General features: G+C 35.0%; 1 protein-coding gene across 1 annotated transcript in view; it reads right to left on the reverse strand.

Moving 5' to 3' along the window:
- CNTN6 (contactin 6) overlaps window positions 1-25,178 on the reverse strand; it is a 292,083-nt gene that overhangs the window by 34,064 nt on the left and 232,841 nt on the right. The window contains 1 exon segment of the mRNA XM_058726191.1: window positions 14,472-14,599. Within this exon segment, the coding sequence (XP_058582174.1) occupies window positions 14,472-14,599 (128 nt within the window).

Raw genomic sequence — 25,178 nt, forward strand, 5'->3', positions numbered from 1 at the left:
ACCTGAGCCGAAATCAAGAGTGGGAGGCTTAACTGTCTGAGCCACCCAGGAGCCCAGGACCTACCACTTTTTGAAGATTATTCTAAATATTAATGACAAACATTCATGAAGAGTTAATAAAATTACAGAATTTTAATATTTCCATTTTCAATCTCTTTTCATGAGATACAAATCATATAAAAACAGTTTGATCTAATAATCCTGTTCTGAAGAAGTAAAATGAAAGGTTTAATAAGATCTATAATGCTTTTGATGAATAGCCTTACTCAAATTCATATTGCTGTAATAGCCAAAGATGCTTCCAAAATACATCTTCAGTTATGAGCATCTCAAAACACATGAAAACTAATATTAAAAATTCTGTCAGAATTCCTCAGCATGATTTCTCTAAACACAAATGAGACTTCTTCCATGTATCAATTGCACATTATGATCCCTAACAACATTTTTAGAAGCTAGGGAATGGCAAGAAAATATGTAATTGGGCTTTCTTGACCATCTGGAAAATATTCTTTTGCGTCACTTTGTGTTTGTTTCTTTCTTTTGTACCTTCAACTCAGTTGGAACTTTCATCTATGAGTAATAATCTTTCAGTGTGACTGTTCAGAATAGTAACTTCTCAAGTATTTCTGAAGTTATCAACTTCTCTCCAACAAGGGACAAAAACAAGAAAAATCACCAAACCTTTCTTTACTCTGTACAAACTTGAGTCTGCCTTCATTTGTCTAATGACATTATAGGAAATGTTGCTAAGACACCAACATAAAGGAATCTAGTGTACAAATAGCACTTCAAACAGGTGACAAAATTCTCTGATATTGTGAAGGCTAGAAATGAATACTTGAAATTTGGTCCTCTTCCTAAGTCCTCAGAATCTCAATTTAACCTGCATAGGAACATACTAATCCTTTCCATGCCTCTTATTTTTTCTTCCATTTACAAGCTTTGATCTGGGATATTTTATTGTAGCCATAGGGATGTCATCAATACTTCTTGTAGTGTACATTTGATAGTGATGGATTCTCAGAGGTTTTGTTTGTATGAAAGCATCTCTAATTTGTGTTCATTAGGGAGGATATTTTTGCTGGGAGTTGAATTCTTATCACTGTGGTCTTTCAGCCCATTAGAAAAGCCATTCCACAGACTTTCGGATTTTCTTATTTCTGTTGTTGTAACAACTGCCAGTCTTATTGTTGTTATTTTGAAGATAATGTATCTATTTTATCAGGATAGTTTTTCTTTTCTTTTTTGGTTTCACTACTATGTGCTTAAACTTTCCTTTGTGTTTACCCTAGTTAGGGCTCATAGAATTTCCTGAAAAGGATGGCTGCTGTCATTTTCAGGTTTTTTGTTTGTTTTTAAATCTCTGGCAAATACTTCTTCAAATACTGTCCATCCCTCATTTTCTTTTTCTCCTCTCCAGTCCTTTTGGAACTACAGTATCACAATATTGGAACTATTCATATCCAGTATATCCTTATGTCCTTTTGTTGTCTTTCTCATTGCATTTTCTCTCCGTGTTGCAGTCTGGATATTTTCCGTTTACACACTCTCCATTTTCCTAATTCTTTTCTCTGCCACATCTAATCTGGTATTAAATCAATCTCTATTGTTCTTAATTGTAGCTTTTGTGGTTTTTAGCTCTAGACTTCCAATTGATTCTCTTTTATTGCAGTATAGTTGACACACAATATTATATTAGTTTCAGGTGCACAACATAGTGATTTGACAACTGTATACATTACTCAATGCTCACGATAATAAACAGTCACCATCTGTGACCGTACAGTGTTATTACAATATTACTGACTATATCTCCTATGCTCTACTTTTAATTTTCATGACTTATTGGTTTTACAACTGCAAATTTGTACCTCTAGTCCCCTTCACCTATTTTGCCCATCCTCCTCATCTCCCTCCCTTCTGGTAACAACCAGTTTATTCTTGTATTTATGAGTCTGTTTCTGTTTGTTTGTTCCTTTCTTTTGTTTTTTAGATTCTACATATAAGTGAATCCATATGGTATTTGTTTTTCTCTGTCCAACTGATTTTTAATACATGTCATTTCCCTTCTAAAATTTGCCATCTTGTCATCTATTTTTTAACATATTCATCACAATTATTTAAAACCCTTGTCTAATAACTTTCATACTCCTCTTGGCTGTGACTTATTGCTAATGTCTGATGTTCAGCTGGGTTTTGATCCTGGCTCCAGCTATTCCTGGTAATATTTTACTGAATATGCATTGCAATGTAAATAAATGTTTTATTCGTTTATATTTTTTCCAAGAAGATTTATTTTTCTAAGCAGGCAACTAAAAACAGCAGAATACAATCAGGACTGGATATGAATGGAGACTGAATGTCAGTCTTTTTGATCGGTGGTCAGCTGTGTTCTGTTTTTATTACCAGGGCAAAATCCTTCCGGTGCCTCCATTCAAGGTCAGGTTGTATAGTAGGTTCGTTTTATCTGGAAAATTCTGAGCCCCAATTTTTGTCTTCCTTGCAACATGAAGCAACCAAAATTTCTGTTTGATGTATTTTCTGTGTTTGTTTGTTTTAATTTAAAAATTTTACAAATTCTTGATTCATACTGCTTGGGAAGTGACAAGTTTCTGGAGGAGAAAAACACTGGGGAGTGTTGTGATCACCTATCTGTGCTTTTCTTTTCTCCAGAATATTGTCCCTTGTGTTGCAAACACCTTGGTTACTGTCATAATTCCTTGGCACTGCTATTTTTATTCATTTTAAAAAGATTTTAGCAATATTTGGGGGCTGATACTGGTGTGAAAATCTACTTTGACTAGTCAGGACAAAAGTTTCTCCAAATATTAATAATGTTTAATAAAAGACTGTGTGTAGGGTTGAAAATATTTAGGCCATTTATCTTTGGGTTTTTATACATTATATAACATATATATATTTGGGTTTATATACATTATATAACATATATATATTTGGGTTTATATACATTATATAACATATATATATTTGGGTTTATATACATTATATAACATATTTGGGTTGGTATAGTTGGGTTTATATACATTATATAGCATATATATATATATATATATATATACACATATAATAACAATTGGAGAAAGAATTGGGTATTACTTCCTATAGAAGTAGAAACCCTTGAGGTGTCTGGGTGGCTCAGTTGATTGAGTGTCTGACTCTTGATTTTGGCTCAGATGATGAACTCATGACTGTGAGATCAAGCCCCATGTTGGGCTCTGCACGGAGCTTGGAGTCTGCTTGGGATTCTCTCTCCCTCTCTCTCTCTCTCTCTCTGTGCCTCTCTCTCTCTCTCTCAAAAAAAAGGAGAAACCCTTAACATAAGTGTTTATTCAATGTTTTATTCATAACTTTCTAATTAGTTTCAAATCCTACACCTTCTTTCAGGTGTACATCAGTATGAATAGTGAGCAAATGAAACAACACTGAACTGAAGATCTATTAGAGGACTTCTATAGTAAGAGGCAAAAAATCTCATTTACATTTTAATAGGAATATTCTAGTTTCTAGAGGAGAGACAGGTGGAATCAAGACAAATACTCATGAGGTTGTATGTCTGAGTTTCTCAACATCAACATTATTAATGTTTTGAGCCAGATAATTTTGTGTTGCATGTCCGTATGGGTGGATTCAGAGTGAGGTAAGGAGGGGGCCCTGTGCATTACAGGCTATTTAGCAGCATCCTCCACACATTGCCAAAGGTCTCCTTGGAGGTCTCGGAGGCAAAACCAGCTTGGTTAAGCACCTCTGCGCTATAGCAATGCACTGGAAAAAGGATGGTAGTAGTTACAGTTTGGTAATTGCAGTGGTGAGAAGTAGTTAGATTCTGTACATATACAGATGCTAATGCCATTTGTTGGACAACTGGATATGGGGTTTGAAAGAAAGCAAGGTGTAAAATATGACTACAAAGATTTGGAGTGGCAACTGTCAGTGCAGACTGTTCTGAATACAGAGAAAAGACTATAATAGGAGCAAGTTTTGGGAGTAAGAGTTAGGAGGCCAATGTTAGCACGTTGGATTGAGGTAGAAATGTGAACGTGGTGTATCAATTTGGAATTTGCTTACGTTTGGTGTTTAACATAAGAGGACAGAATAAGACACCAAATAAGTGGGAGTAGATATAGCAGAGAATAAATGCAAGGACAAATCTCTGGCATACCCCAAATTTAGGAAATAGTAACACTGAAAAAAAAAAAAAAACAGCACAGGAAACAAAAAAGAAGTGACTTAAGATGTAAAAGGAAAACCTGACAAATGCAATGTGCAGGCAGCCAAGTGAGGAATGTATTTCAAGAAGGATGTGATCAATAGTCTGATAGGTTAAGTAAATGAGGACTGGGACTGACTACAGTATTTAATAACATGGAGGTTACTAGTCACCTTGTTAAGAGCAGTGTTGATGAAGTGGTAGGGGGAAAAGGCTGGTGGCACTGATTTAAAGCAAAGTTGACCAGAAGGTTTGGAAAAAACAAGCTCATATAGATAACTTTTGATATAAAGGAGAATAGTCAAATATGGCTGGAAGGGAAGCAGGGCCAGAAGAGGTCTTTTATTTAAATTATGAAAATAATAATACAAAAGTATTTGGTGGGGATGATGCATTACACAAAATAACAGAGATGAAGGAGAAAGAATGTGGTAGAGAAAGAGACAGAGACAGAGTGATAGGGAGAAAGAAAATTGGTAGATTGATGTCCCTGAACACAAGAGGGAATCATATCTAGAATACAAGTGGAAGATTTGAGTTCCTGACCCATCCAAACTCTGCTTTATTGATTTCTTGATAAGTTTTATTTAAGCAAGAAATAACTAAAGCTTGGCTTTTTGTAAATGTTGGTAGAGAAAAATAGTATCATTATAAAAAATAAGATATATAATATCCTGATGAAGGTAATTGATTAAACACAGTGTTTATTTTCAGTTCTTTAAAAAAATTTAATAAATAAAACCCAAAGAAATTTTTTCAAAGATAAAGCCACCAAAACAGGGGTCAAAAGGAGAAACAAAATTTGAGAAATGGTAATGAAATGAAACGATTTCTAACTGATATACCATAAATATCAATCCTATGCTGGCCGTGAAAAAGGCTGAGAAGAAAATTTATTGAATGTGTCAACCCCCCTTTTGCACTTTATGAATAGAAAGCTATATGATTTCCACAGCGTTTTCCAGTCTCAGCAGAAGACTGGCAAAATTATTCTCCAGAGAGGATATGAAACAGAGGGTCTCTGAACTGCTGGGTATGAGCATAGTTGAAGATGGGGACTCTTACTAAAAACAGGGAAATTAAGGAACATGTACATAGTAAGCGCTGAGATCCATGTCTCATAACATCATTTAGCTCTGAGGGTGCTGTCTACTGCCCCTCTGCTCTCCAGGCATGAATGTGGGATTAGAAGTGGGGGTTGGGGCGCCTGGGTGGCGCAGTCGGTTGAGCGTCCGACTTCAGCCAGGTCACGATCTCGCGGTCCGTGAGTTCGAGCCCCGCGTCAGGCTCTGGGCTGATGGCTCAGAGCCTGGAGCCTGTTTCCGATTCTGTGTCTCCTTCTCTCTCTGCCCCTCCCCCGTTCATGCTCTGTCTCTCTCTGTCCCAAAAATAAAAACGTTGAAAAAAAAAATTAAAAAAAAAAAAAAAGAAGTGGGGGACAGTTGTCCTAGGCATCTGATAAACCTAAGAGAAAACACCTAAACATAGTGTCTTTAAGAGTTTCCCAAGGATATATCCCAGCCAGATCGTGCTAGTGTGAAGTCCAGCAACTTGGTCAGAGCTTTCTATAAGATTTTTAGTATTCCATTCTTAAATATGAGCAGACAACTAAGATTCACAAAGTATCTCGGTACACCTCTTAGTAAAGGGTGAGGATTAAGACAAAGAGAAGAAAGGAATTTGGGACCACGGAGGCCATGCAGGTAAAAAAAGCTAGATAAAAGAATAACTGAGCAATACTTTTATGAGCAATATTTTTAGACACAGAGAGAAAAAATGCAAGGTATTATATAAAGGAACAGTCAGAAAATAAAAGACACTTAGAGATTTGAAAAAAAATAGCAAAAACAAAAATTCAATAAAAGGTCTGAAAGACAAAGTAGAGAAAATTTCCCAGAAGATAAAACAAAAAAGATACAAAATGGATACTAAGAGAGAGAAATAAAATATATAGTTCATATATACATGCATAAAAAATACATCTACTATCTAAATCTATATAAATATGTAAAATATAATAAACTACACACACAGATACATACATATATACATACTTGCACACACATAAACTAGAGTACCAGTTTACGTAATCTAACTTCTTCAATAATATGGATTATAGAAGAAGAAATGGAATAAATTAATAAATTATTCAGGAAGATATTCCAGGAAGAAGGGTGTGAGTTTTCATGATGACAAAGTGTACCAAATGCCCCATGTAAAGGCCGGAAATAGACATGAACCACCGCACATCATCATGCAATTGTGGCATGCTGGGAAAAACCGACAGAGAGACAGACAGAGATATAAAAAAGATGTCACACACAACAGTTCAGAAATCAAAATGGTTTCAGCTCCCGGAGCAGACTAACATCTCCAAATTGCCAAGGATAATGAATTCCAATCTAGAATTCTATTTCCAACTAAGCCATCAAGCAAATGTAAGCATAGAATGAATACATTTTCAAACAAGAAGGATCTCCAAAATTGGCATTCCTCTTGAATTCTTTCTCAAAAATCCACTGGAAGATGCATTAGACCAAAATGAGGGAGCATGTTGAGAAAGGCATGATGCTTAGGCAACGGGGCTCCCAAACACAAGGTCAGGTTGATTTTTTTAAGGGAGACAACTGAGATAGAATTGAGGAATGAATAATTGGCAAGTCCATAGAAAATGAAGCAAACAAACAAAACAAGAAAATTACTAACTCTAGGGAAAGCAAATACAGGAAATTCAAAGCTAATCTCTGAAATAAACCCTGTAGAGAGATAACAAACAAACAAGGAAATCAGTATGATAGAGTCTTTAATTTTCTTCCTCTAGCAAGCCAGAAATGGAGGAATTTTTCATCTGTTATAATGTACTTTTCCTCTTCATATGTCTACTTGCATAAGGCTGGTAAGTTTAGTCAAGCACAAGTTTTATCCGCTCAGACAGATAATTTTTACAGATTAAAAAAGACACACAGCACTTGGTATATTCTACCATAGGCAGTGTAATAGCTTAATTTCAATGTGTAAAGTAACCGTGGTCAATATATTCCAGTTTACCTGCAGGTACTATCACCCATGTATCTTTCACCTCAATATTTAAATGATGTAGAACAAATATGAAAAGCCTTCCAAAATCCCAGAAGAAAAGAAAGAACAGTCCAGAGAAAGTAAATGTCTAAAATTCGAATTGTCTCAACAAGAAAACATGTCTAAATATCATGCAAGGTAACACTGAAAAATTCCCTAGCAAGTAATAATGTAAAATGTAAACACAGATCTTTTATATCAACAAGTAATCAGAACAGAGTCTGACATCTATTTAAAAAGAACATGCACAGTAGAGTATGCTTAATGAATTAGATACACCAACTACTCAGTTTCGAGGCTGTTACTGTGTAATAGGCAATGACTATTTTTGGCATCACATTTATATTTCTTATAAATAGATAACATTCACTCAGTCCTCCAACTGTAACTCTGTGCTAGGCTGTAATAAAACACCAGGTGGAAGAACGCTGTAGTTTTATAGGAAACGGAATTAGGAAATTTTATTTTGTTTGGCGACAGAATCTAGTAGCAAGGGGATGTTTTCTTCTGGACATTTATGTTGAGGTGAGGGGAGGCAAAATGAGACAATAAAAGCTAGAAGATGAGAATCAGGGTGAATTGTATTCATCTGACTACTTTTTTCCCTTTCACCACCACCCTCCTCCAGCACTATCCCTCACTTAGGCTAGAAAGAATGTGCCAACTGCTTCCTTGAGTATTCAGGATCCAGACACTGAAGACAGAACTTGCATCAGAGGGTCTTTTCCATCCTAATGAAGCACATTATTCCTAAAAAATGGCACAAGAACATAAGTGACCACTGTGCCACTTTAGAAAGAGATGGCTTGAGCAACAGAGAAGTCTAATAGTTTCTTTTAGCATCAGACCGGAATCAAGGACATACCAATGAACTTCTACTTCCTAACCAAATACTCAGGGCACACATGTGTACACGTTGGGAAAGGAGATTGAAGACAAAAATACTTACAGTTCAAGATATTTTTCTACTGCACAGACTACACCCACTCTTGGTAAAAGTTTTGTTCTTTTTATGTATGTATGTATATATCTATATCTATCTATCTATATATTTATATAGATATATTTATATCTATATAATAATAATAGATAGATAGATAGATAGATAGATAGATAGATAGATAGATAGATATAGATATACTTTTGAGAGAGAGAGAAAGTGCACATGAGCGGAGACAGAGAATCTTAAGCAGGCTCCCTGTTCAGCATGGAGCCCCATATGGGGCTTGATCCCAGGACCCTGGGATCATGACCTGAGCTAAAACCAACAGTCAGATGCTCAGCTGACTGGGCACCCCTGTGTTGTTCATTTTTAATAAAATCAGAAAGCAGATACCTAGTGGTTTAAGACAAGCGAAGGAAGCCAGACGCCAAAGCATATATATATTGTATGATGGCATCTGTGTGAAGTCAGTGGCAGAAAAGAATCCTAACAATGGTTGCTTCTACAAGTAGGGTGGGAGCAGGAATTAAACGATTAAGATGGGGCATGAGGGAAAGTTCTATAGGGTGATGTTAATGTTCTATATTTAGTAGAGTTTGGGATACACTGATTATGCATTTGCCAAAATTCAGCAAACACGCTTATGATTTGCATATTTCATTCTATGTAAATTTCATCTCCAATGGATAAGAGCATATAAATAGATACCGAACTCTAACAAGTGAGAGCTGAAGTATTTAGGGAAAGGACTAATCTTTGCAGGTTACTCTATTTTCCTTTTCGGGGCACTCTAAACAATGCCATGTGAAACTGCATGTGTCTCAGGTAGTTATTATTACATAAAGTTACTGGAAGATAAAACAGAAGAAGGAAAAAAGTTCTGCCACTTACTAAGACAGGGGTCATGGTCAAGTAGTTTTAGTAATCTATGCTTCAGTCTCCCCTTGTGTAAAAGAGATAATAATTATTGGCTTCCCAGTGTTCTGAGGGATCACTGAGATGATGTACATAAAGCACCTATCACAGTGCCGGGAACACAGTATATATTTGATAAATGGTGGTTAATAAAAAGTGGAATAAAGAATACAACACCAATAACTATAAAAACAAAGTCTTCAAGATGTCAATAATAAAGCTAGTTAGTAATAAAGCTAGTTCATCTAATTCCAAAGTCTGTGCTTTTCAATTCCTTGAGGAGTGGTCTATACTCATCTGTCTGGTTTCCTTCACTTTGCTTAAAAGACTAGCTATCTGCTCCTTATTTTTACTAAGAATAAACAAAACAAAACAAAACAAAAAAAACATTAACCAGTTTTGATTCAATTTGTTCAGGGGAAAGTATCTTGAAGAGTAAAAACAAACCAAAGGAGCAAACCTGTAATTCATTAATATCTGTCCTTCACATTATATATTATACAATATATATTTTGAAAAATAGCGGCTTACTATTTTATCTGAGTGATATGTACTACATATTTACAAGACTGTGGAGTGAACTGTTGCAAAGACTAAAATAACACCGATATTGTATTTGCTTAAACAGATGTTTTTTTTTTTTGGGGGGGGGTTGCTTGCATTTCTACTTGCACAGATTATGGAATTCAAGTATCAAGAATTCACTCAGTCTAACTCTCACTCTAACCTCTTTTTTTTTTTTTTTTTTTTTTTTAGAGTGGGAGAGAGCCAAAGCATAAGAGACTGTTAAAAACTGAGAACAAACTGAGGGTTGATGGGGGGTGGGAGGGAGGGCAGGGTGGGTGATGGGTATTGAGGAGGGCACCTTTTGGGATGAGCACTGGGTGTTGTATGGAAACCAATTTGACAGTAAATTTCATATATTAAAAAATAAATAAATAAAAAAATAAATACTAAAAAAAAAAAAAAAGAATTCACTCAGAAGTATTTTCAATACTGGTGGGGGAAAGAAAATTCCTAGCCAGTGTACAAAATTCACTGTTTTTTTTTAACCTGAAAAATGCTTCCACTAATCATTTCTAAACATTCTGAGGAAAATATTAGCAGTACTGGGAGACTTCTCTGCAGTGGTGCTTTTAGCCACTAAAATATGACAGATATATTCCAGCGTCCCTTGTCATTTCGGTGAAATTGTACTTTTGGTTTACTCAATAAAGCTGAGCTTCTCAATAAAGCTGGGCTCAACACCTGAAATCCTTTAAACTACCTTTTAAAGCCACAAAGCCTCCAATTATCTACCGATCTTGGTATTTCTCTTAGTAAATGTAGAACCATAATGGTGCACACCATCATTCCGCTGGAGAAAATGGATAGGCCATTCTCTATGCTGGTATAATAAAGACTTCTATCACAAAGAATAAACAACTAAATGAGCAGCAATAAACTTAATTTGCACATTAGATATGCTTTTCCAAGTTCCGACATTTCAGTTGAAAATAATGCTAAAGCAATGAGGCCTATAATTGAACATCCAAAACTTCTCCAGTGGGGAAACAAAAACAAATGTTGCCTGCAAACAAGATCATTTTTATAGCCTGCTGTTACTCTGCTTTTTAATAATTTTTCAAATGCCAGATCAAATAATTTCCTGTTTTATGTGATCTTCATATACCTCTTAGTGTATGTATACACTGTCATTTTAATCCAACTCCTCCAAAACGAAAGCACTTAAACTCTCTCTCTCTCTCTTTTTGATTTCCTGTTTGTGCCTATGGAACATGTCCTCAGATTACACTGGGCAACTTCTGAGGCTCTGGTGAGGCTGCTGCTAATTACACTCCCAATGTTTGAATGGAAAATTGCTTTATCCTGCTGCACGAGTGAAAGAGAAATCTCTGACATACAGTGCAGATAACTTCAGAATCCTCTTAACACAGATAAGCCATATCAGCTAAAAAACTAAGCTGGAAAATATCTTACTCTTGTAACTATTATCTTTTTACATGTTATCTAACAACAACATTTCTTGCATGACTGAGGCTGATAAGTAAATTCAAAGAGAGATGATTGTTTTATCAGCTTTGCTGAAAATTCTCATTTGCTCCTTACCACCCTATTACCAGGAAGGTCACTATATGCTGATTTTGGTGTGAGAAATAAAATTATATTTGACTCTGTAATGACAATCAGATGAACATTACAGACTAGAAAATACAAACACACACATACACACAAATCTCAAATCATCTTAAACAATCAGATGACTACCCTCAATAGTCAAGAAAATGGTTGAATCAATGCGTAATACTACCGTTCTTTCTCAGATTAAAGCTTCAAATTTATAGGTCGTAAAATAATAATTTTTTGTCAGTAATAACTTGAACATTCCCACTTGAAAGAGAATGAGAGGATATGCTAATGACAGACTTATCTTAGACCTATATTTACATAGCAATCCCATAGTGTAATAAAAATTATACAATACAGATCAATAAAAAAATAAAAATTTCTAAAGATGCTTTTATTTGTACTGTATACATTTTGTGTTTATGTAGTTAATTTTAAATGTATGTATTTGTGTTACTATGTATGTATGTGTTTCTTTGTGTGTGGTTCTTGTCCATGGCAAGAAAGCAAATAGATTCCCCTTAAAACAGAATGTGGGTATTTCATGAAGGTTAAAAATAACAAACACAATTTCCTTCTCATTATTAGATATAAATGAGTGAACATTACTTGATATTCATGCATGTTGATATATGTTTTTTTGCATATGTAGATGATTCTCTTCTTTGTGCTGAAAATACTGGAATAGTGAGTTCTCTCCATGAAGTCGTAGGATTTTCACATAGCCCCACACTTGCTCCCCATTGAAGAGCAAGGAGTTCTCTATGTATTAGAAATACATGACTACAAACCCTAAAATAGGGAAAGTGAAAGCACTTAGAAGTTCATTATTTCCCTTTGATGCTCTTTATTGCAAAGTATCCTAAGCTTTACCCCTAAAAAACAGAAAGTTTTCATATTTTAGAGCAAGGGAGTCAGAATGGAAATTATCTAAGAATGAAAGAGTGTAAGATAAAATCATTTCACTCAATAGATAATTATCTATTGAACACATACAGTTCCCAGGACATTCCTGCCTTCTTTATGCTTCTTTCTAAAGGAAGGAAAGATGGAGAGAGGACCACAGACGTAACAAATAAGTGAATTATAGAGTATGTAAGAAAATGAAAAATGCTACAGAGGAAGGAAGAATGCAAAAAAATTAAGGTGACCAGGAATACAGACTAGGATCATTTTTGTTCCAAGAGACCCAGCAAAAGTACACTAGAAACAAACAAAACTAAGTAAAGTTTTTGTGTTTTGTTTTGTTTTAAACTGAGCAACCTTATTTAATTTCTCCCTTGTACAGAGAGTGGAATACTTGGGGATTATGGTGTATTTAATGGACTGTTCCAAATTACAGAAGAAATTGTTTGTATCCTAAGAACTTGGGACCTATCTAGCAAAAAACATGGCTGTTACATATGTGAAATGCCCAAATGCTCCCTTGAGAAGTAAGCACAGTTCAGATGCTCCGGAGTTCCTCAAATTTACCTGAGTCTGCTCCTTTTACTGTTCTCCCACTCAGCACTCAAGGACAGTGTCATGATGCCAAATGTTTGAAATGTGATGAAGAGAAACTATTCATTCAGTCCAATATATCCATTAGCTTCCCTCCCCCCCCCCCCTTTTCTCTGAGATGAAGGGTTCTCGATCACTGTATTGTAGAAGCAAAACCATTGGTCTACCTCATGGATCACCAGTGTTCTACGGAAACTTTCACTGAGAAACTACATTTCTACTGCTCATATCCTGTATCATTTACATTTTACATCTGAATTCCCTCTGCATTTGTCCATATTTGGGAAAATTAACTCTGATCTTGCCCTCTACCATATCTTAACCTTCTACTGTGATAAAATGAATGTATACCATGTACAACTTCTTAATTTGAAACAGGGTAATGAATCTCCTCTTTTTTCCCTTAATGGACATATAATTTCTTTAAACATAAAGCATTTATACATTTCAGTAAATTATTATTACCAAATATTTCCTGGAGAGATATCCTATCATTAGATAGAGCGATAGCATAGTCCTTGAAATGTTAAGTCCATCTCTGTCTTAAAAACCTGATGACAATACAATCTTAAGGAAGTCAAGTTTTTAAAAACGTGTGACACTGGTTAGATTTTGACACAAGTTATATCAATCACATTTCCCCTGAGTGTTTCAGACAATTGTCAGCAAGTATAATGTAATATGCTTAAGACAATGTTGACAGAAATATCTTCCAGGGATAAAGGTAGGTATTTTTTTTCCTTGAGACATTTTAAGGGATAGTTGAAGTGTAGTAGCTAACTACTTTTAATTTAATATATTTATTTTTAATAGAAATGATGACAGAGCACCAATTGCTGAATGTAATTATTTGGGCTTAATTAGCTGCTCAAACTACTTTCTCAAGACAGTCATTTTAATCATCCAGGAGGCAAGGAAATGATAAAAGTGACATAGCTTCCAGTAAACATACGAGTTTTATGAACTGAGATTCAACAAAGTAAAGTGGCAAAGATGGGGAATAGATACTTGAATACTAATTATGTCCCTCGGTGATATATGGAGGTACATTTGGATTGACAGCGGCTTCAAAGTCTGAAGAATGGAGAATGCAGTTTTCTCATCACAAATTAAGTGAGCTTATATGTTAACTGTGTTGGGAATATAATAATGACTTTTACAGACACAGATGTTTTAATTTCATTCTCTTTGAAACAAACTACTTATAAAGTGTATGCAAGAGAGTCTGCATTTCACCAGCTCTGCACCTAGAGTTATATAAATAAATGAACTGGTTATGTACTTGGCAATCATATATCCATGTAAAAATTCCACGTAAAATGAGAGCTTCTGAAGGAAAGTGAACCAAGAAAAATATTATCAACTGACTTTATCAAAATGTCCATAGCTTCCTACAATAAGGCATTTATGAAAATTCAAATGTTTTAGGTGCAGTTGTTAATTCTGTTCAATTACTCACTGACAGCATTTCAACTGCCAAAATATTCACATCTACCACATATCCCACTGGCAACGTAAACATACTATTAATGAATATGAGAACGCAACTCTTAAATAAATTGTGAAATCAAATATTTTACATATACACTATGATACAAGTTTGACACTATGATAGAGACTGTGATATGCATACATATCTCCAATGTTCATCAAGCACAAATGAAGATAATAAAATACCTTTTACGACTAGGCTGCCAGTGTTCTTTGCGATGCCAAACTGATTTGTAGCTGTGCAAGTGTATGATCCGGCATCTGACCTGGTAACATTATATATCTTGAGGCTGCCATCCTCTGAGAGAAACACTCTAAAAATAAAATGCAAAATTAACAGAAGTAAGGCACTTAAAACTAAGTCTTAAGCGTTACTTTCATTTTAAAACATTACTAAAACCACGGACATATTCCTTTCCTTTATTCTATTCTTGACTGTGAGCATCTCTGAATCTCCAAAGTAGCATAAATGACATTTGCTTTTAGTCTGACACAGTGTTGTTAATTATACTATCACTTGAATTATCACTGTTGATTTTGATGCCTATTAAAAATAAAATGGATACTTGATACTACAATGCCCATTTGCTTGATTAATAACAAATTCACTGAACATTTTGAGAAGTCACCTCCCTGGTGAAAATTGAACCTGATGTTAGAGAAATGCAAGCTAATTTTCATATTGTTTAGTTGTGGCTTTATAAATCAGTTCTTGTTTAGCACTTTCAGTCACCAAACAATGGAGTTCTCAATGACAGTGTTTGACACAACTAGTGAGTTGGAGGAACCATCGACATGGTTCCAAAGCCAAAGGGCACAGGCTTACCCTGTTATGCAGCTGTTGCATAGAAAAAGGTAAGAGCATAAAGATAATGAAGTCTTCATGAATCAGACTGAAGTAAATGGTCCTAAAATACATGCCATCATACAGTACATTATGAAGGGACAGCAGTTTAAGAAGCTCTAATCTTTCATAAAATGATTCTTAAGTTTTCTCTGAAACTCAGAAATAATCAAAAGCAAATATCAGACCACTGTTGTAATCAGGGAAACCCCAAGATTGGTCTCTTGACAGAATCACCATCAAATATTTTAATAAGCAGGAAAAAAACTGAGAAAAATTAAAGCATGTGACCAATTTTATGTCTTAAATTTAAACAACTTAAAAAAATAGCTCTTAAAACATTAGTAGGTAGCCAGGGTTGTACAAAAATAAGTGATGAAGGCTAATTTGTAACAACAATAATTTTAAAAAAATACAGACATGACCATTAGCAAGCATGCCGTATCTATAAACAATACCAAACAGTATGTGTTTAATTGCAAACCTATCATTGTGTCTAATATGTGTATCACACAAAATGTAGCTAATATAATTAACTGTCCACTTTGAAACCTAGAGAATATCAGCCAACTACAATTTTTAGGAAGACAGGTTCTGATGTCAGGTTTATTATTAGTGATGTGTTCCACATTCTGCCATCAAGTGGGTAGCAGGGGCCACATCTGGGTTTAGAATGTTCCACGGCATATAATCAGATTTTTGTTTAAGTCATTATCTTGGAGTGCTTCCCAACAGCAGACATTTGATATCTCATTTATTTTCTGAAATGTCTAGATTTCTTGATCACAGTTTACACTAACAATGGAATCATACCATTAATGACATAGTGATAAATCTATTCTACTATGCAGCAAACTCCTGGCCAAATATAATTCTATGTCTGATTTAATTAGGAGAGGTCAGTGTGAGAAGCATTTGAGTACATCACTTACTTCTAGTATTTAGGAAAAACTAGGATTTTTTAACAACATAGCAATGTTAAATTTTGGCCAATAAAACAATTTAAGTGATATAAAAAATATATATGCTGATATCTAAACGCCATCATCCAAATTTCCAAGCTAGAAATGCCAATGTTTATATGTCATATAATTTTTCACATAGCTTTCAGGAAAGGACAATTCATATAAAAAGTGGTTTAAGGGGCGCCTGGGTGGCGCAGTCGGTTAGGCGTCCGACTTCAGCCAGGTCACGATCTCGCGGTCCGTGAGTTCGAGCCCCGCGTCAGGCTCTGGGCTGATGGCTCGGAGCCTGGAGCCTGTTTCCGATTCTGTGTCTCCCTCTCTCTCTGCCCCTCCCCCGTTCATGCTCTGTCTCTCTCTGTCCCAAAAATAAATAAAAAACGTTGAAAAAATTAAAAAAAAAAAAAAGTGGTTTAATATTACCCTGAGTCCACTATCCTTTTCAGGCTCATGGTAAATGTTTAGTAATGTTTGTTAAATTGAATTGAAATTGTCATGATTGAAATTGATTATTTTTATTGAAATCTTTTTTATTAATATTATTTTAATGTTTATTTATTTTTGAGAGAGAGAGAAAGAGAAAGAGTGCGAGTAGGGGTGGACCAGAGAGAAAGGGAGACACAAAATCTGAAGCAGGCTCCAGGCTCCGAGCTGTCAGCACAGAGCCCGACTCAGGGCTTGACTTCACAAACCATGAGATCATGACCTGAGCCAAGTTGGAGGCTTAACCAAGTTTCTGTGAAATCTTAATCAGTGAACCAATATTTCTCAACAGCCTAGACTGTTTGAAAGAATAAGAATTAAGACTAGGAAAAATTACTATCTGCCCAAAATTAAATAGCTCTTAAGTATTAGAGAATGAATTGAAAGTTATATCTAATTATCTCTAGCACTCATCCTCTATCCAGAAGCATCCATAGTAATTTGCAGTAAACAAATTCTCCACGTTTTTTTTTTTCTCATTCTGCTTGTTAATTATGACGTTCAAGAAATTCCTGTTGAGTCATCATTAGATGCCCTTAGAAGAGTCATATTGTGTTTGCTTCTCAAATTTGGTCTCATCCCAGACCTCCTGAATCAAACCTTGCATTTTAACAAGATATTCACTGATCAGTCCACAATAAAGTTTGAGAAGCAGTGATCAATTAATTATAAGTTAAACTTTAGTCTGTAAAGATTATCTTTATTTCTAAGAAACCATACTTTGTTTATAAGAGCAATATGCAAAACTGTATAAAAATAAAAAAATGTTAAATCTAGATATTTTATAAAAGTAACCAAACTAGTAACCGCACTGATTTATCACTTATTAAAAACAGATGATTAAAAAATCATTCAGTAGCAATCTAAGATATAAAAAGATAGAGGTTTAACTATAACTGGAAATCTTATAACACAATAAATAGTATGAGTATTTCAACTTATTTAATTTTTTCAAACAATAAGAAGTTAAAATACAGTAAGAAAACTTAATCTATGATAATATAGATGGAATCAAACCACATAATCAGAGCCCTAATTTTATGCAGAATAATTGAACCAAAAATAGTAAAGTGAGAATTTCCAGCTCTATTACATATTAAAATATGGCTTACCAGAAATGATTAAAAGAAAGAAAGAAAGAAAGACCCAACTAAGATAAAACTGTACTAAACAGTTGACATTTTCAGATAAGGAAGAATGCACCCATAAAAATTAACTGTAACATTTTAATTCATGGTTTTGGTAATATTCATAGAGAAAGATAAAGTTTGAATTTTTCTATTCTGCTTTTAGAATATTCTAGAAGATAGTTTAAAATGGTATCTAGAGGGTTGGAAAAGACATATTAATAAAATACATTAAAGTATTCCATCTTGATTTCATATAAACATCTTTAGTGTTTAAAACAAAACACAGCCACAAGTAAGGTAAGTTTAAGTATCAAAAAAGTGATAAAATATTCTAGTAATAAACATAAAGATTTTTTGAATAATTAGCCAAGAGAATAGAGTTATAGAGAAGGAAGCATAAGGCAATAAATTGATTTACTATATAATATATATATTTATATTCATATTAGGACTTACTGTAGAAATTATACTGCTAATAGACAATAAAAGCATAACTGAAAATATGTGAGCATCATTTAATGTGGTACAGCTTCTGAAAATTCATTAGTAATTTTCAAACAGAATAGAGAGTCCAGAAACAAACCCACGATTATATGCTCAATTAATCCATGACAACAGAAGCAAGAATATGCAATGAGAAAAAGACAGTCTGTCCAACAACTGGTGCTGGGAAAACTGGATGGCTACATGCAAAAGAATGAAACTAGATCACTTCCTTACACCATACACAAAAATAAACTCAAAATGGACTAAAGACCTAAATGTGAGACCTAAAACCATGAAACTCCTAGAAGAAAATATCAGCTGTAGAAATATTCTTTTAGATATGTTTCCTCTGGAAAGGGACACAAAAGCAAAGTTAGACTACTTACTAGACCAAAATAAGAAGCTTTTGCACAGCAAAGGAAAACATCAACAAAATGACAAATCAACTTATTGAATGGCAGAAGATATTTGCAAAAAATATAATCCAATAAGTGGTGAATACCCAACATATATAAAGACGTTATACAACTCAACACCCCCCACAAAAAGATAATCCAATTTAAAAATGAACAGAGGACCAGAATAAACATTTTTCCAAAGAAGACACACAGAAGGCAACAGAAACATGAAAAGATGCTCAACATCACTAATCATCAGGGAAATGTAAATCAAAACCACAATGAGATATCACCTCACACCTGTTCCTAATGGCTAACATCAAAAAGACAAGAAATAACAAGGGTGGGAAATAACAAGTGTTGGTAAGGATGTGGAGAAAAAGAAACCTTCGCACTGTTACTGGGAACGCAGACTGGTACAGCCACTTTGGAAAACCATATGGAAGTTCTTCAAGAAATTAAAAATATAATTATCATATGACCCAGTAATTCTTCTACTAGGTATTTACCCAAAGGAAAAAAAAGCACAAATTCAAACAGATACATGCACACTTATATTTATTCCAGCATTACTTCTTTTTTTAAAAAAATGTGTGTGTGTGTGTGTGTGTGTTGAGAGAAAGAGAGAGAGACAGGGTAAGAGCAGGGGAGGGGCAGAGAGTGAGGGAGACACAGGATCTGAAACAGACTCCAGGCTCTGAGCTGTCAGCACAGAGCCCAACACAAGGCTCGAACTTGTGCACCACGAGATTATGACCTGAGCCAAAGTCAGACACTTAACCAAGTCACCCAGGCACCCCACAGCATTACTTCTGATAGCCAAGATAGGGAAGCAACCCAAGTATCCATCCATAGAAGAATGGATAAATAATGTGTGGTATGTATTACTCAATGGAATATTACTCAACCAGAAAAAAAAGAATGAGATCTCGCCATTTGCAACAATAGGGCTGGACCTTCAGGATACAATACTAAGTGAAATATATAGTGTAAGACAAATACCATATGATTTCACTTATATGTGGAATCTAAGAAGTGAAACAAAGAAAGAAAGAGACAAAAAAAAGTCTTAAATACAGAGAACAAACTGGTGGTTGCCAGAGGGGAGGCAAGTGGGGGTGGGTGCAATAGATAAAGGGAAATAACAAAGAAACTCTAATACCAATTTAAATATACAAATAGAAATGGAGCAATGCTAAGACTTTATTCCTTCCAAATGTATTCAGCAAATACTAATATCTATTGAGTTCAAGACTCAATGTTAGATGTTAACAATAGAAATAGAGAACTAGGGTGTTAATTAGCAAGGATACACATCTCTATGATTAAACACAGTGGTCAAAATTGAAGGAGGTTATGAACTATATTTACAAATTGACTCTGCACAGGTACTGTACTAATTGTATAATAAATACCAAATCGCTGAATCTTTAGGTCAGACGGGACTCACAATTGTTACCATCCCCAAGTTTCCTGATGGGGAAACTTAGACACGGAAAGTAGCAGTAATTTGCTGAAATTACCCACTACATATTGTAGGGCCAAGATTCTGATCTCTCTTTTTCTTTAGAACAGGAAGCAACTACCTGAGCAGGTGCTTTTTCATTTCAAGTTTCTAAAGCATAGTTTACTGGTAGTATAGTTCCTAAGATCACAAACCTGAGCAGTTTACATATTTTATATATGTACATATCTTTGCATAGAATGATCTTTAACATTGGAGATTCTTTTTTTTTTTTTTTTCAATATTGGAGACTGTTAATCTCACCTTCAGGGTCCATATGCATATTTTCTCAGGGTTCTAAATTTTTGTGAAATCTTAAAGGCAAGTTTGATATCTCCCACATTGGGAGAGTGTTAAACATAAACATGAGATAATAATGATGGCAATACTAATACTAAGAATTCTCTTTATTCTTTTCTATGCCATCCTATGCAGTAGGCTATTATTAGCAAAGTTATTAGCAAACCTGAAGTTTAGGGTCAAACTGCTGTTACTGAATCTGGGCCCTAAGATTTAACATTTGTAACAAATGGCCAAGTTACTCAACATGCCAAGTCCTCAGCTTCTCACTTGTACCTTGGGGATATTAGTATTATCTGTGTCAGAGTTGTGAGGAGTAAGTGATGGAAACTATTGAAAATGCTAGCACTATGCCTGATTGTTAGTTAGCAGGCAATAGGTAGGTTTTTAATGAACCAGTTTCTCATTGTTCCAAAGAATATAGGCACTTTTGTAACTCCATGAACACTGACAACATTGTTTTTTGTCACACTTCACTTTGAACAAAGAGACTCGAGAGGTGTATGCCAGGCGTCTTGAAAGGAGCCTAATGCCAGAAAGACTGTTCCCAGCATTAAGTTTCACTGCCTAAGAGGCTTCGTTGAATTCACGCAACCTCCTGTCTGTGTAATTGTCAAACTACTCTTTCTGATCCACAATGTTCTCATTTTTATTATGGGATGGAAAATAGGGTTGCTATGATAATTGAATTAATTAAATGCTAGCTATTAATCTCATGCTTACTCTTCATTGATACTAGTCTTTTGCCTTTGCTCTACTGCACAACTCAGACTAGGAATTTTTCTTTAAATATTTGTTTATAGTGCAAGAAAGAGAGAGAGAGAGAGCACATACCTGTGTTGGTAGGAGCAGAGCAGAGAGAGAGAGGGAGAGAGAGAATCCCAAGCAGGCTCCATGCTGTCAGAGCAGAGCCTGACACAGGGCTTGATCTCACAAACTATGAGACTATGACCTGAGCCAAAATCAAGAGGCAAATGTTTAACCAACTGAGCCATCCAGGTACCCCTAGGATTTTTGATTCTCATTTTGACTCTTACTCATGCCTGATGTCTTAAAATCCTTTTGTCTGATTGGATTCAGCAGCACATTTTGAGGTTTTCACTAACACATGGTTATCAGTCCCTGATTGTGTTGGATTTGGCATTATGTTCTGATACTCAACTTACATTGTATGTATATTTCCTCCTTAACACTTTCAATATAATCAATTCACACTTTAGCAATAAACACCCTTCCTCCCCCTCCCAAGTCTCTATTCTTAAGTATTCACTTAATTAGAATATTTAAACTGTTCACACAATTGAATAGAAAAACTTTCCCTAGGGGCACCTATATGGCTCAGTTGGTTAAGCCTCCAACTTCAGCTCAGGTCAGGATCTCGCTGTGTGAGTTCAAGCCCCGTGTCCAGCTCTGTGCTGACAGCTTGGAGCCTGAAGCCTGCTTCAGATTCTGTCTCCCTCTCTAGCTCTGCTCCTCCCCACTCAGGCTCTGTCTCTCTCTCTGTCTCTCTCTCTCTCTCTCTCTCCCTCTCTCTCTCTCTCTCTCTCTCAAAAATAAATAAACATTAAAGAAAGAATAAAAAAGAAAGAAGAAAAAAACTTTCCCTATATTACCAAAGCTTAGTACTCTATTCAGATGATTAAATCACAAACTAAGGCATTTGCATTTAAAATGTTCTGTGAAAATTAGAATTTAAAGACATTTACATGTGTAGATGTATCATCACTATTCAACATTTGAAAAATTAATAGTTGGCATTTGTAATGTACCACACTATTCCTCTAATTGCATTCTGTGCATTAAAAAGTTAGAAATTCAGAACTACATGCTGTATCTGACAGTCAGGTGACATTGGTAGATTTTTATAGGGGCATGAGAAAATGGAAAATGTGGAAAACTGCGCCACCAACATAAGTAAACATTTCAAGGTTAATGGATAAGTTGAAGGAACACTATATATTAAGTGACTGAACATCCAACATTTCAATCTTTCTACTGTCAAGGAATGTTAGTGGCATAAACAGAAAACAAAAGTAATATTCAACCCATTTGCCAGATTTCATATCCTTTGACTTCTTCTTGATGAGTTATTGTGAATGAAATACCAGGGAGATGAATTACCAATCAAGTGAAGTCATAGGACTCTTTTACCTGAAACATGTATGTCAACTCTTGTGTCATTATAAGGAACTACAGAAAGACTAATGTAGAATGTTTTTATCCTTGCTTTCCTGGGTTGCATGTGATAACCTATTCATCCTACACGTCCTAAATATAATAGAGATTCACATTCACATGTAGTTATGACTACAGTGGATCTAATGTATATTCAACCTTTGGTTACCCTACATACAGAAAACAAATCTATATACATAGATCCCACATGAATAAAAATGAAGAAGGCTCTTATTTTGTTTGTTTGATATCAGCCATCACCCATCACAAAGTTTGAGGATGGAGAATACTAGCAGTAGCTAAATTTCATGAACTAAAAGAAATTAGGACATCGCACAATTATAATTTTTTATTGCTGAAACTAGAGCAATACTGCTATTTTTATAGTTAAATTATTAACTGGAGTACTGCTTCCAGTTCTGTCTAAAGATAATACCGTAGACCATGAAATTTTAATTGACGGACTAATTTTACTGATATCTCAAAAATGTAAAATAGATTGGATTAAAATGAGTTAGATAAGAAGTAGGAAAGTGTGTATAAATTCTAACTCTACACAATTTAGGTTTTAGGTAAAATATCCCACTGGAATCCATTTTAGATCAAATGTTGATATTACATTTTAATAATTTTAGCACCTGATTATCATAGTTAAGGTATAATATCTATGCCAATTTCACTGTCATTTAATAAGCTATCTTTTAAAAATTCCTTATTTTAGCAAGCTACAAAAAATGACTGACATGATCTACAAACAAGTAAATAGCAAAGCTTGCTCATTTAAATCAGAATAAAGTTCCTCCTTTCCATCTTTTTATGTCAATAACTTTAAATAGCTCTAATGGCAATTATACACAAGAAATAGCTTACACCTCTGGCCAAAGGTAATTTAAAGATTTAATCAATGAATTAGTGCAACCCTATTTTATCATTCCTTCCATGACCATCAGAGCAGTAAGAAAAAAAGAAAGAAAAATGAGATAAACCCACACAAACAACAAAAAAGAGAAAGAGATGAGATAGAATAAAAATGAAGTGCTGTCTCGAGAGATGATTGAATGGGTGACAGAAAAAATCTACCTCTCTACTAAATGATGTAGATCATTCTCAGTAAAGCACAATACACTTACAATATTGAGTCAGTTCTAAACGAGAGGAAATGTATACCAGAACATTCAAGAAAATTCATGGAAGATGTTATTTGTCTCTCGTTTATCTGCCATTCAAGAAAAAAACACAAATATTCTTTTCAGGAAAGCGTTGTATAAGTCTCAGAGAGAAAACAAATGTTCATAATTTGCAAATATTTCTTAAGAGTGTCTCCTTCACAGAACTGCCAGATGAAAACCTGGATAGAGGCTCTTCCTCAAATACCTGAGGATTTGCACTCCAATTTGCTTAGCTGAATCTCATCCAACTTCCCAAAGCTACTCTTGATTCCCACTGTTTCAGACATTCTCTCAGGTTATCTTAGTGTCATTGGTTGTCAAAGGTCCAGATAATACAAGCCCACCCGCAAAATGGCAGCCAACAGATAACCCTTTTTCTTTCCTTCCAAAGACTTTTCCCATGTAGTTTCTGCCTGGAGATACTCTATGTGGCTGACTGACGCCAAACTACCAGTTATGAGTCTGTATTCTTAAAATGAGTCAGTGGCTAGTGCAATAAAATAGCCTGCATTTTGCTGCCTGTCTTTAACTGCCTCAATCTTAGCTCTGTTTCCCGGAGAACCTGGGAAAGCAGATTTCTCTACCAAACTGCAGCACTTTTCTTCCTCTTTTTCAAAATATTAAAGATTAGTAATTTTTAATAATTTAAACATAGCCAGGATGTAGTCTTCTAATCCTGAGTCAGCACTTTTTCTATTGAATCATTATATGAATCATTATGCTGCCTTGTATTTTGACTTTTCTTTTTTTTTTAATTTTTAATGTTTATTTGCTTTTGAGAGAGAGAGAGAGAGAGACAGACAGAGACAGAGAGAGACAGAGAGAGATTGAGCACGAGCAGGGGAGGGCCAGAGAAAGAAGGAGACAAGGAATCCAAAGCAGGCTCCAGGCTCTGAGCTGTCAGCACATAGCCTGATGTGGGGCTCAAACCCACGAACCATGAAATCATGACCTGTGCCGAAGTCAGATGCTCAAGTGACTGAGCCACTCAGCCGCCCCTTTCTTCTTTTCTTTCTTTTTTTTTTATCACAGGAATTTTAGGTTCATAATAAAATTGAGAGAAGGGTACAGATATCCCATATACCCCTACACATGCATAGCTCCTCCCATTATCAACATTCCCACTGGTGGTACACTTGTTACAAGTGAGGAATCCACACTGACACATCATAATCATCCAGGGGCCAGAGTTTACCTTAGGATTCACCCTTAGTGTTGTACATGCTTGGGGTTTGGAAAAAAATTTTTAATAACAGGTATCCATCATTATACTATCACACCAAGAATTTTCACTGTCTTAACAATCTTCTGTGCTCCAACTATTCATTCTTCCTTCTCCTAACCCCTGGCAATCTGATATTTTACTGTCTCCAAAGTTTTGCCTTTTCCAAAATGTCACATAATTGCAATCACCCAGTATGTAACCTTTCAGATTGGTTTCT

Source organism: Neofelis nebulosa, chromosome 4 (genome assembly GCF_028018385.1).
Source record: "Neofelis nebulosa isolate mNeoNeb1 chromosome 4, mNeoNeb1.pri, whole genome shotgun sequence".
Taxonomy (NCBI): Eukaryota; Metazoa; Chordata; class Mammalia; order Carnivora; family Felidae; genus Neofelis; species Neofelis nebulosa.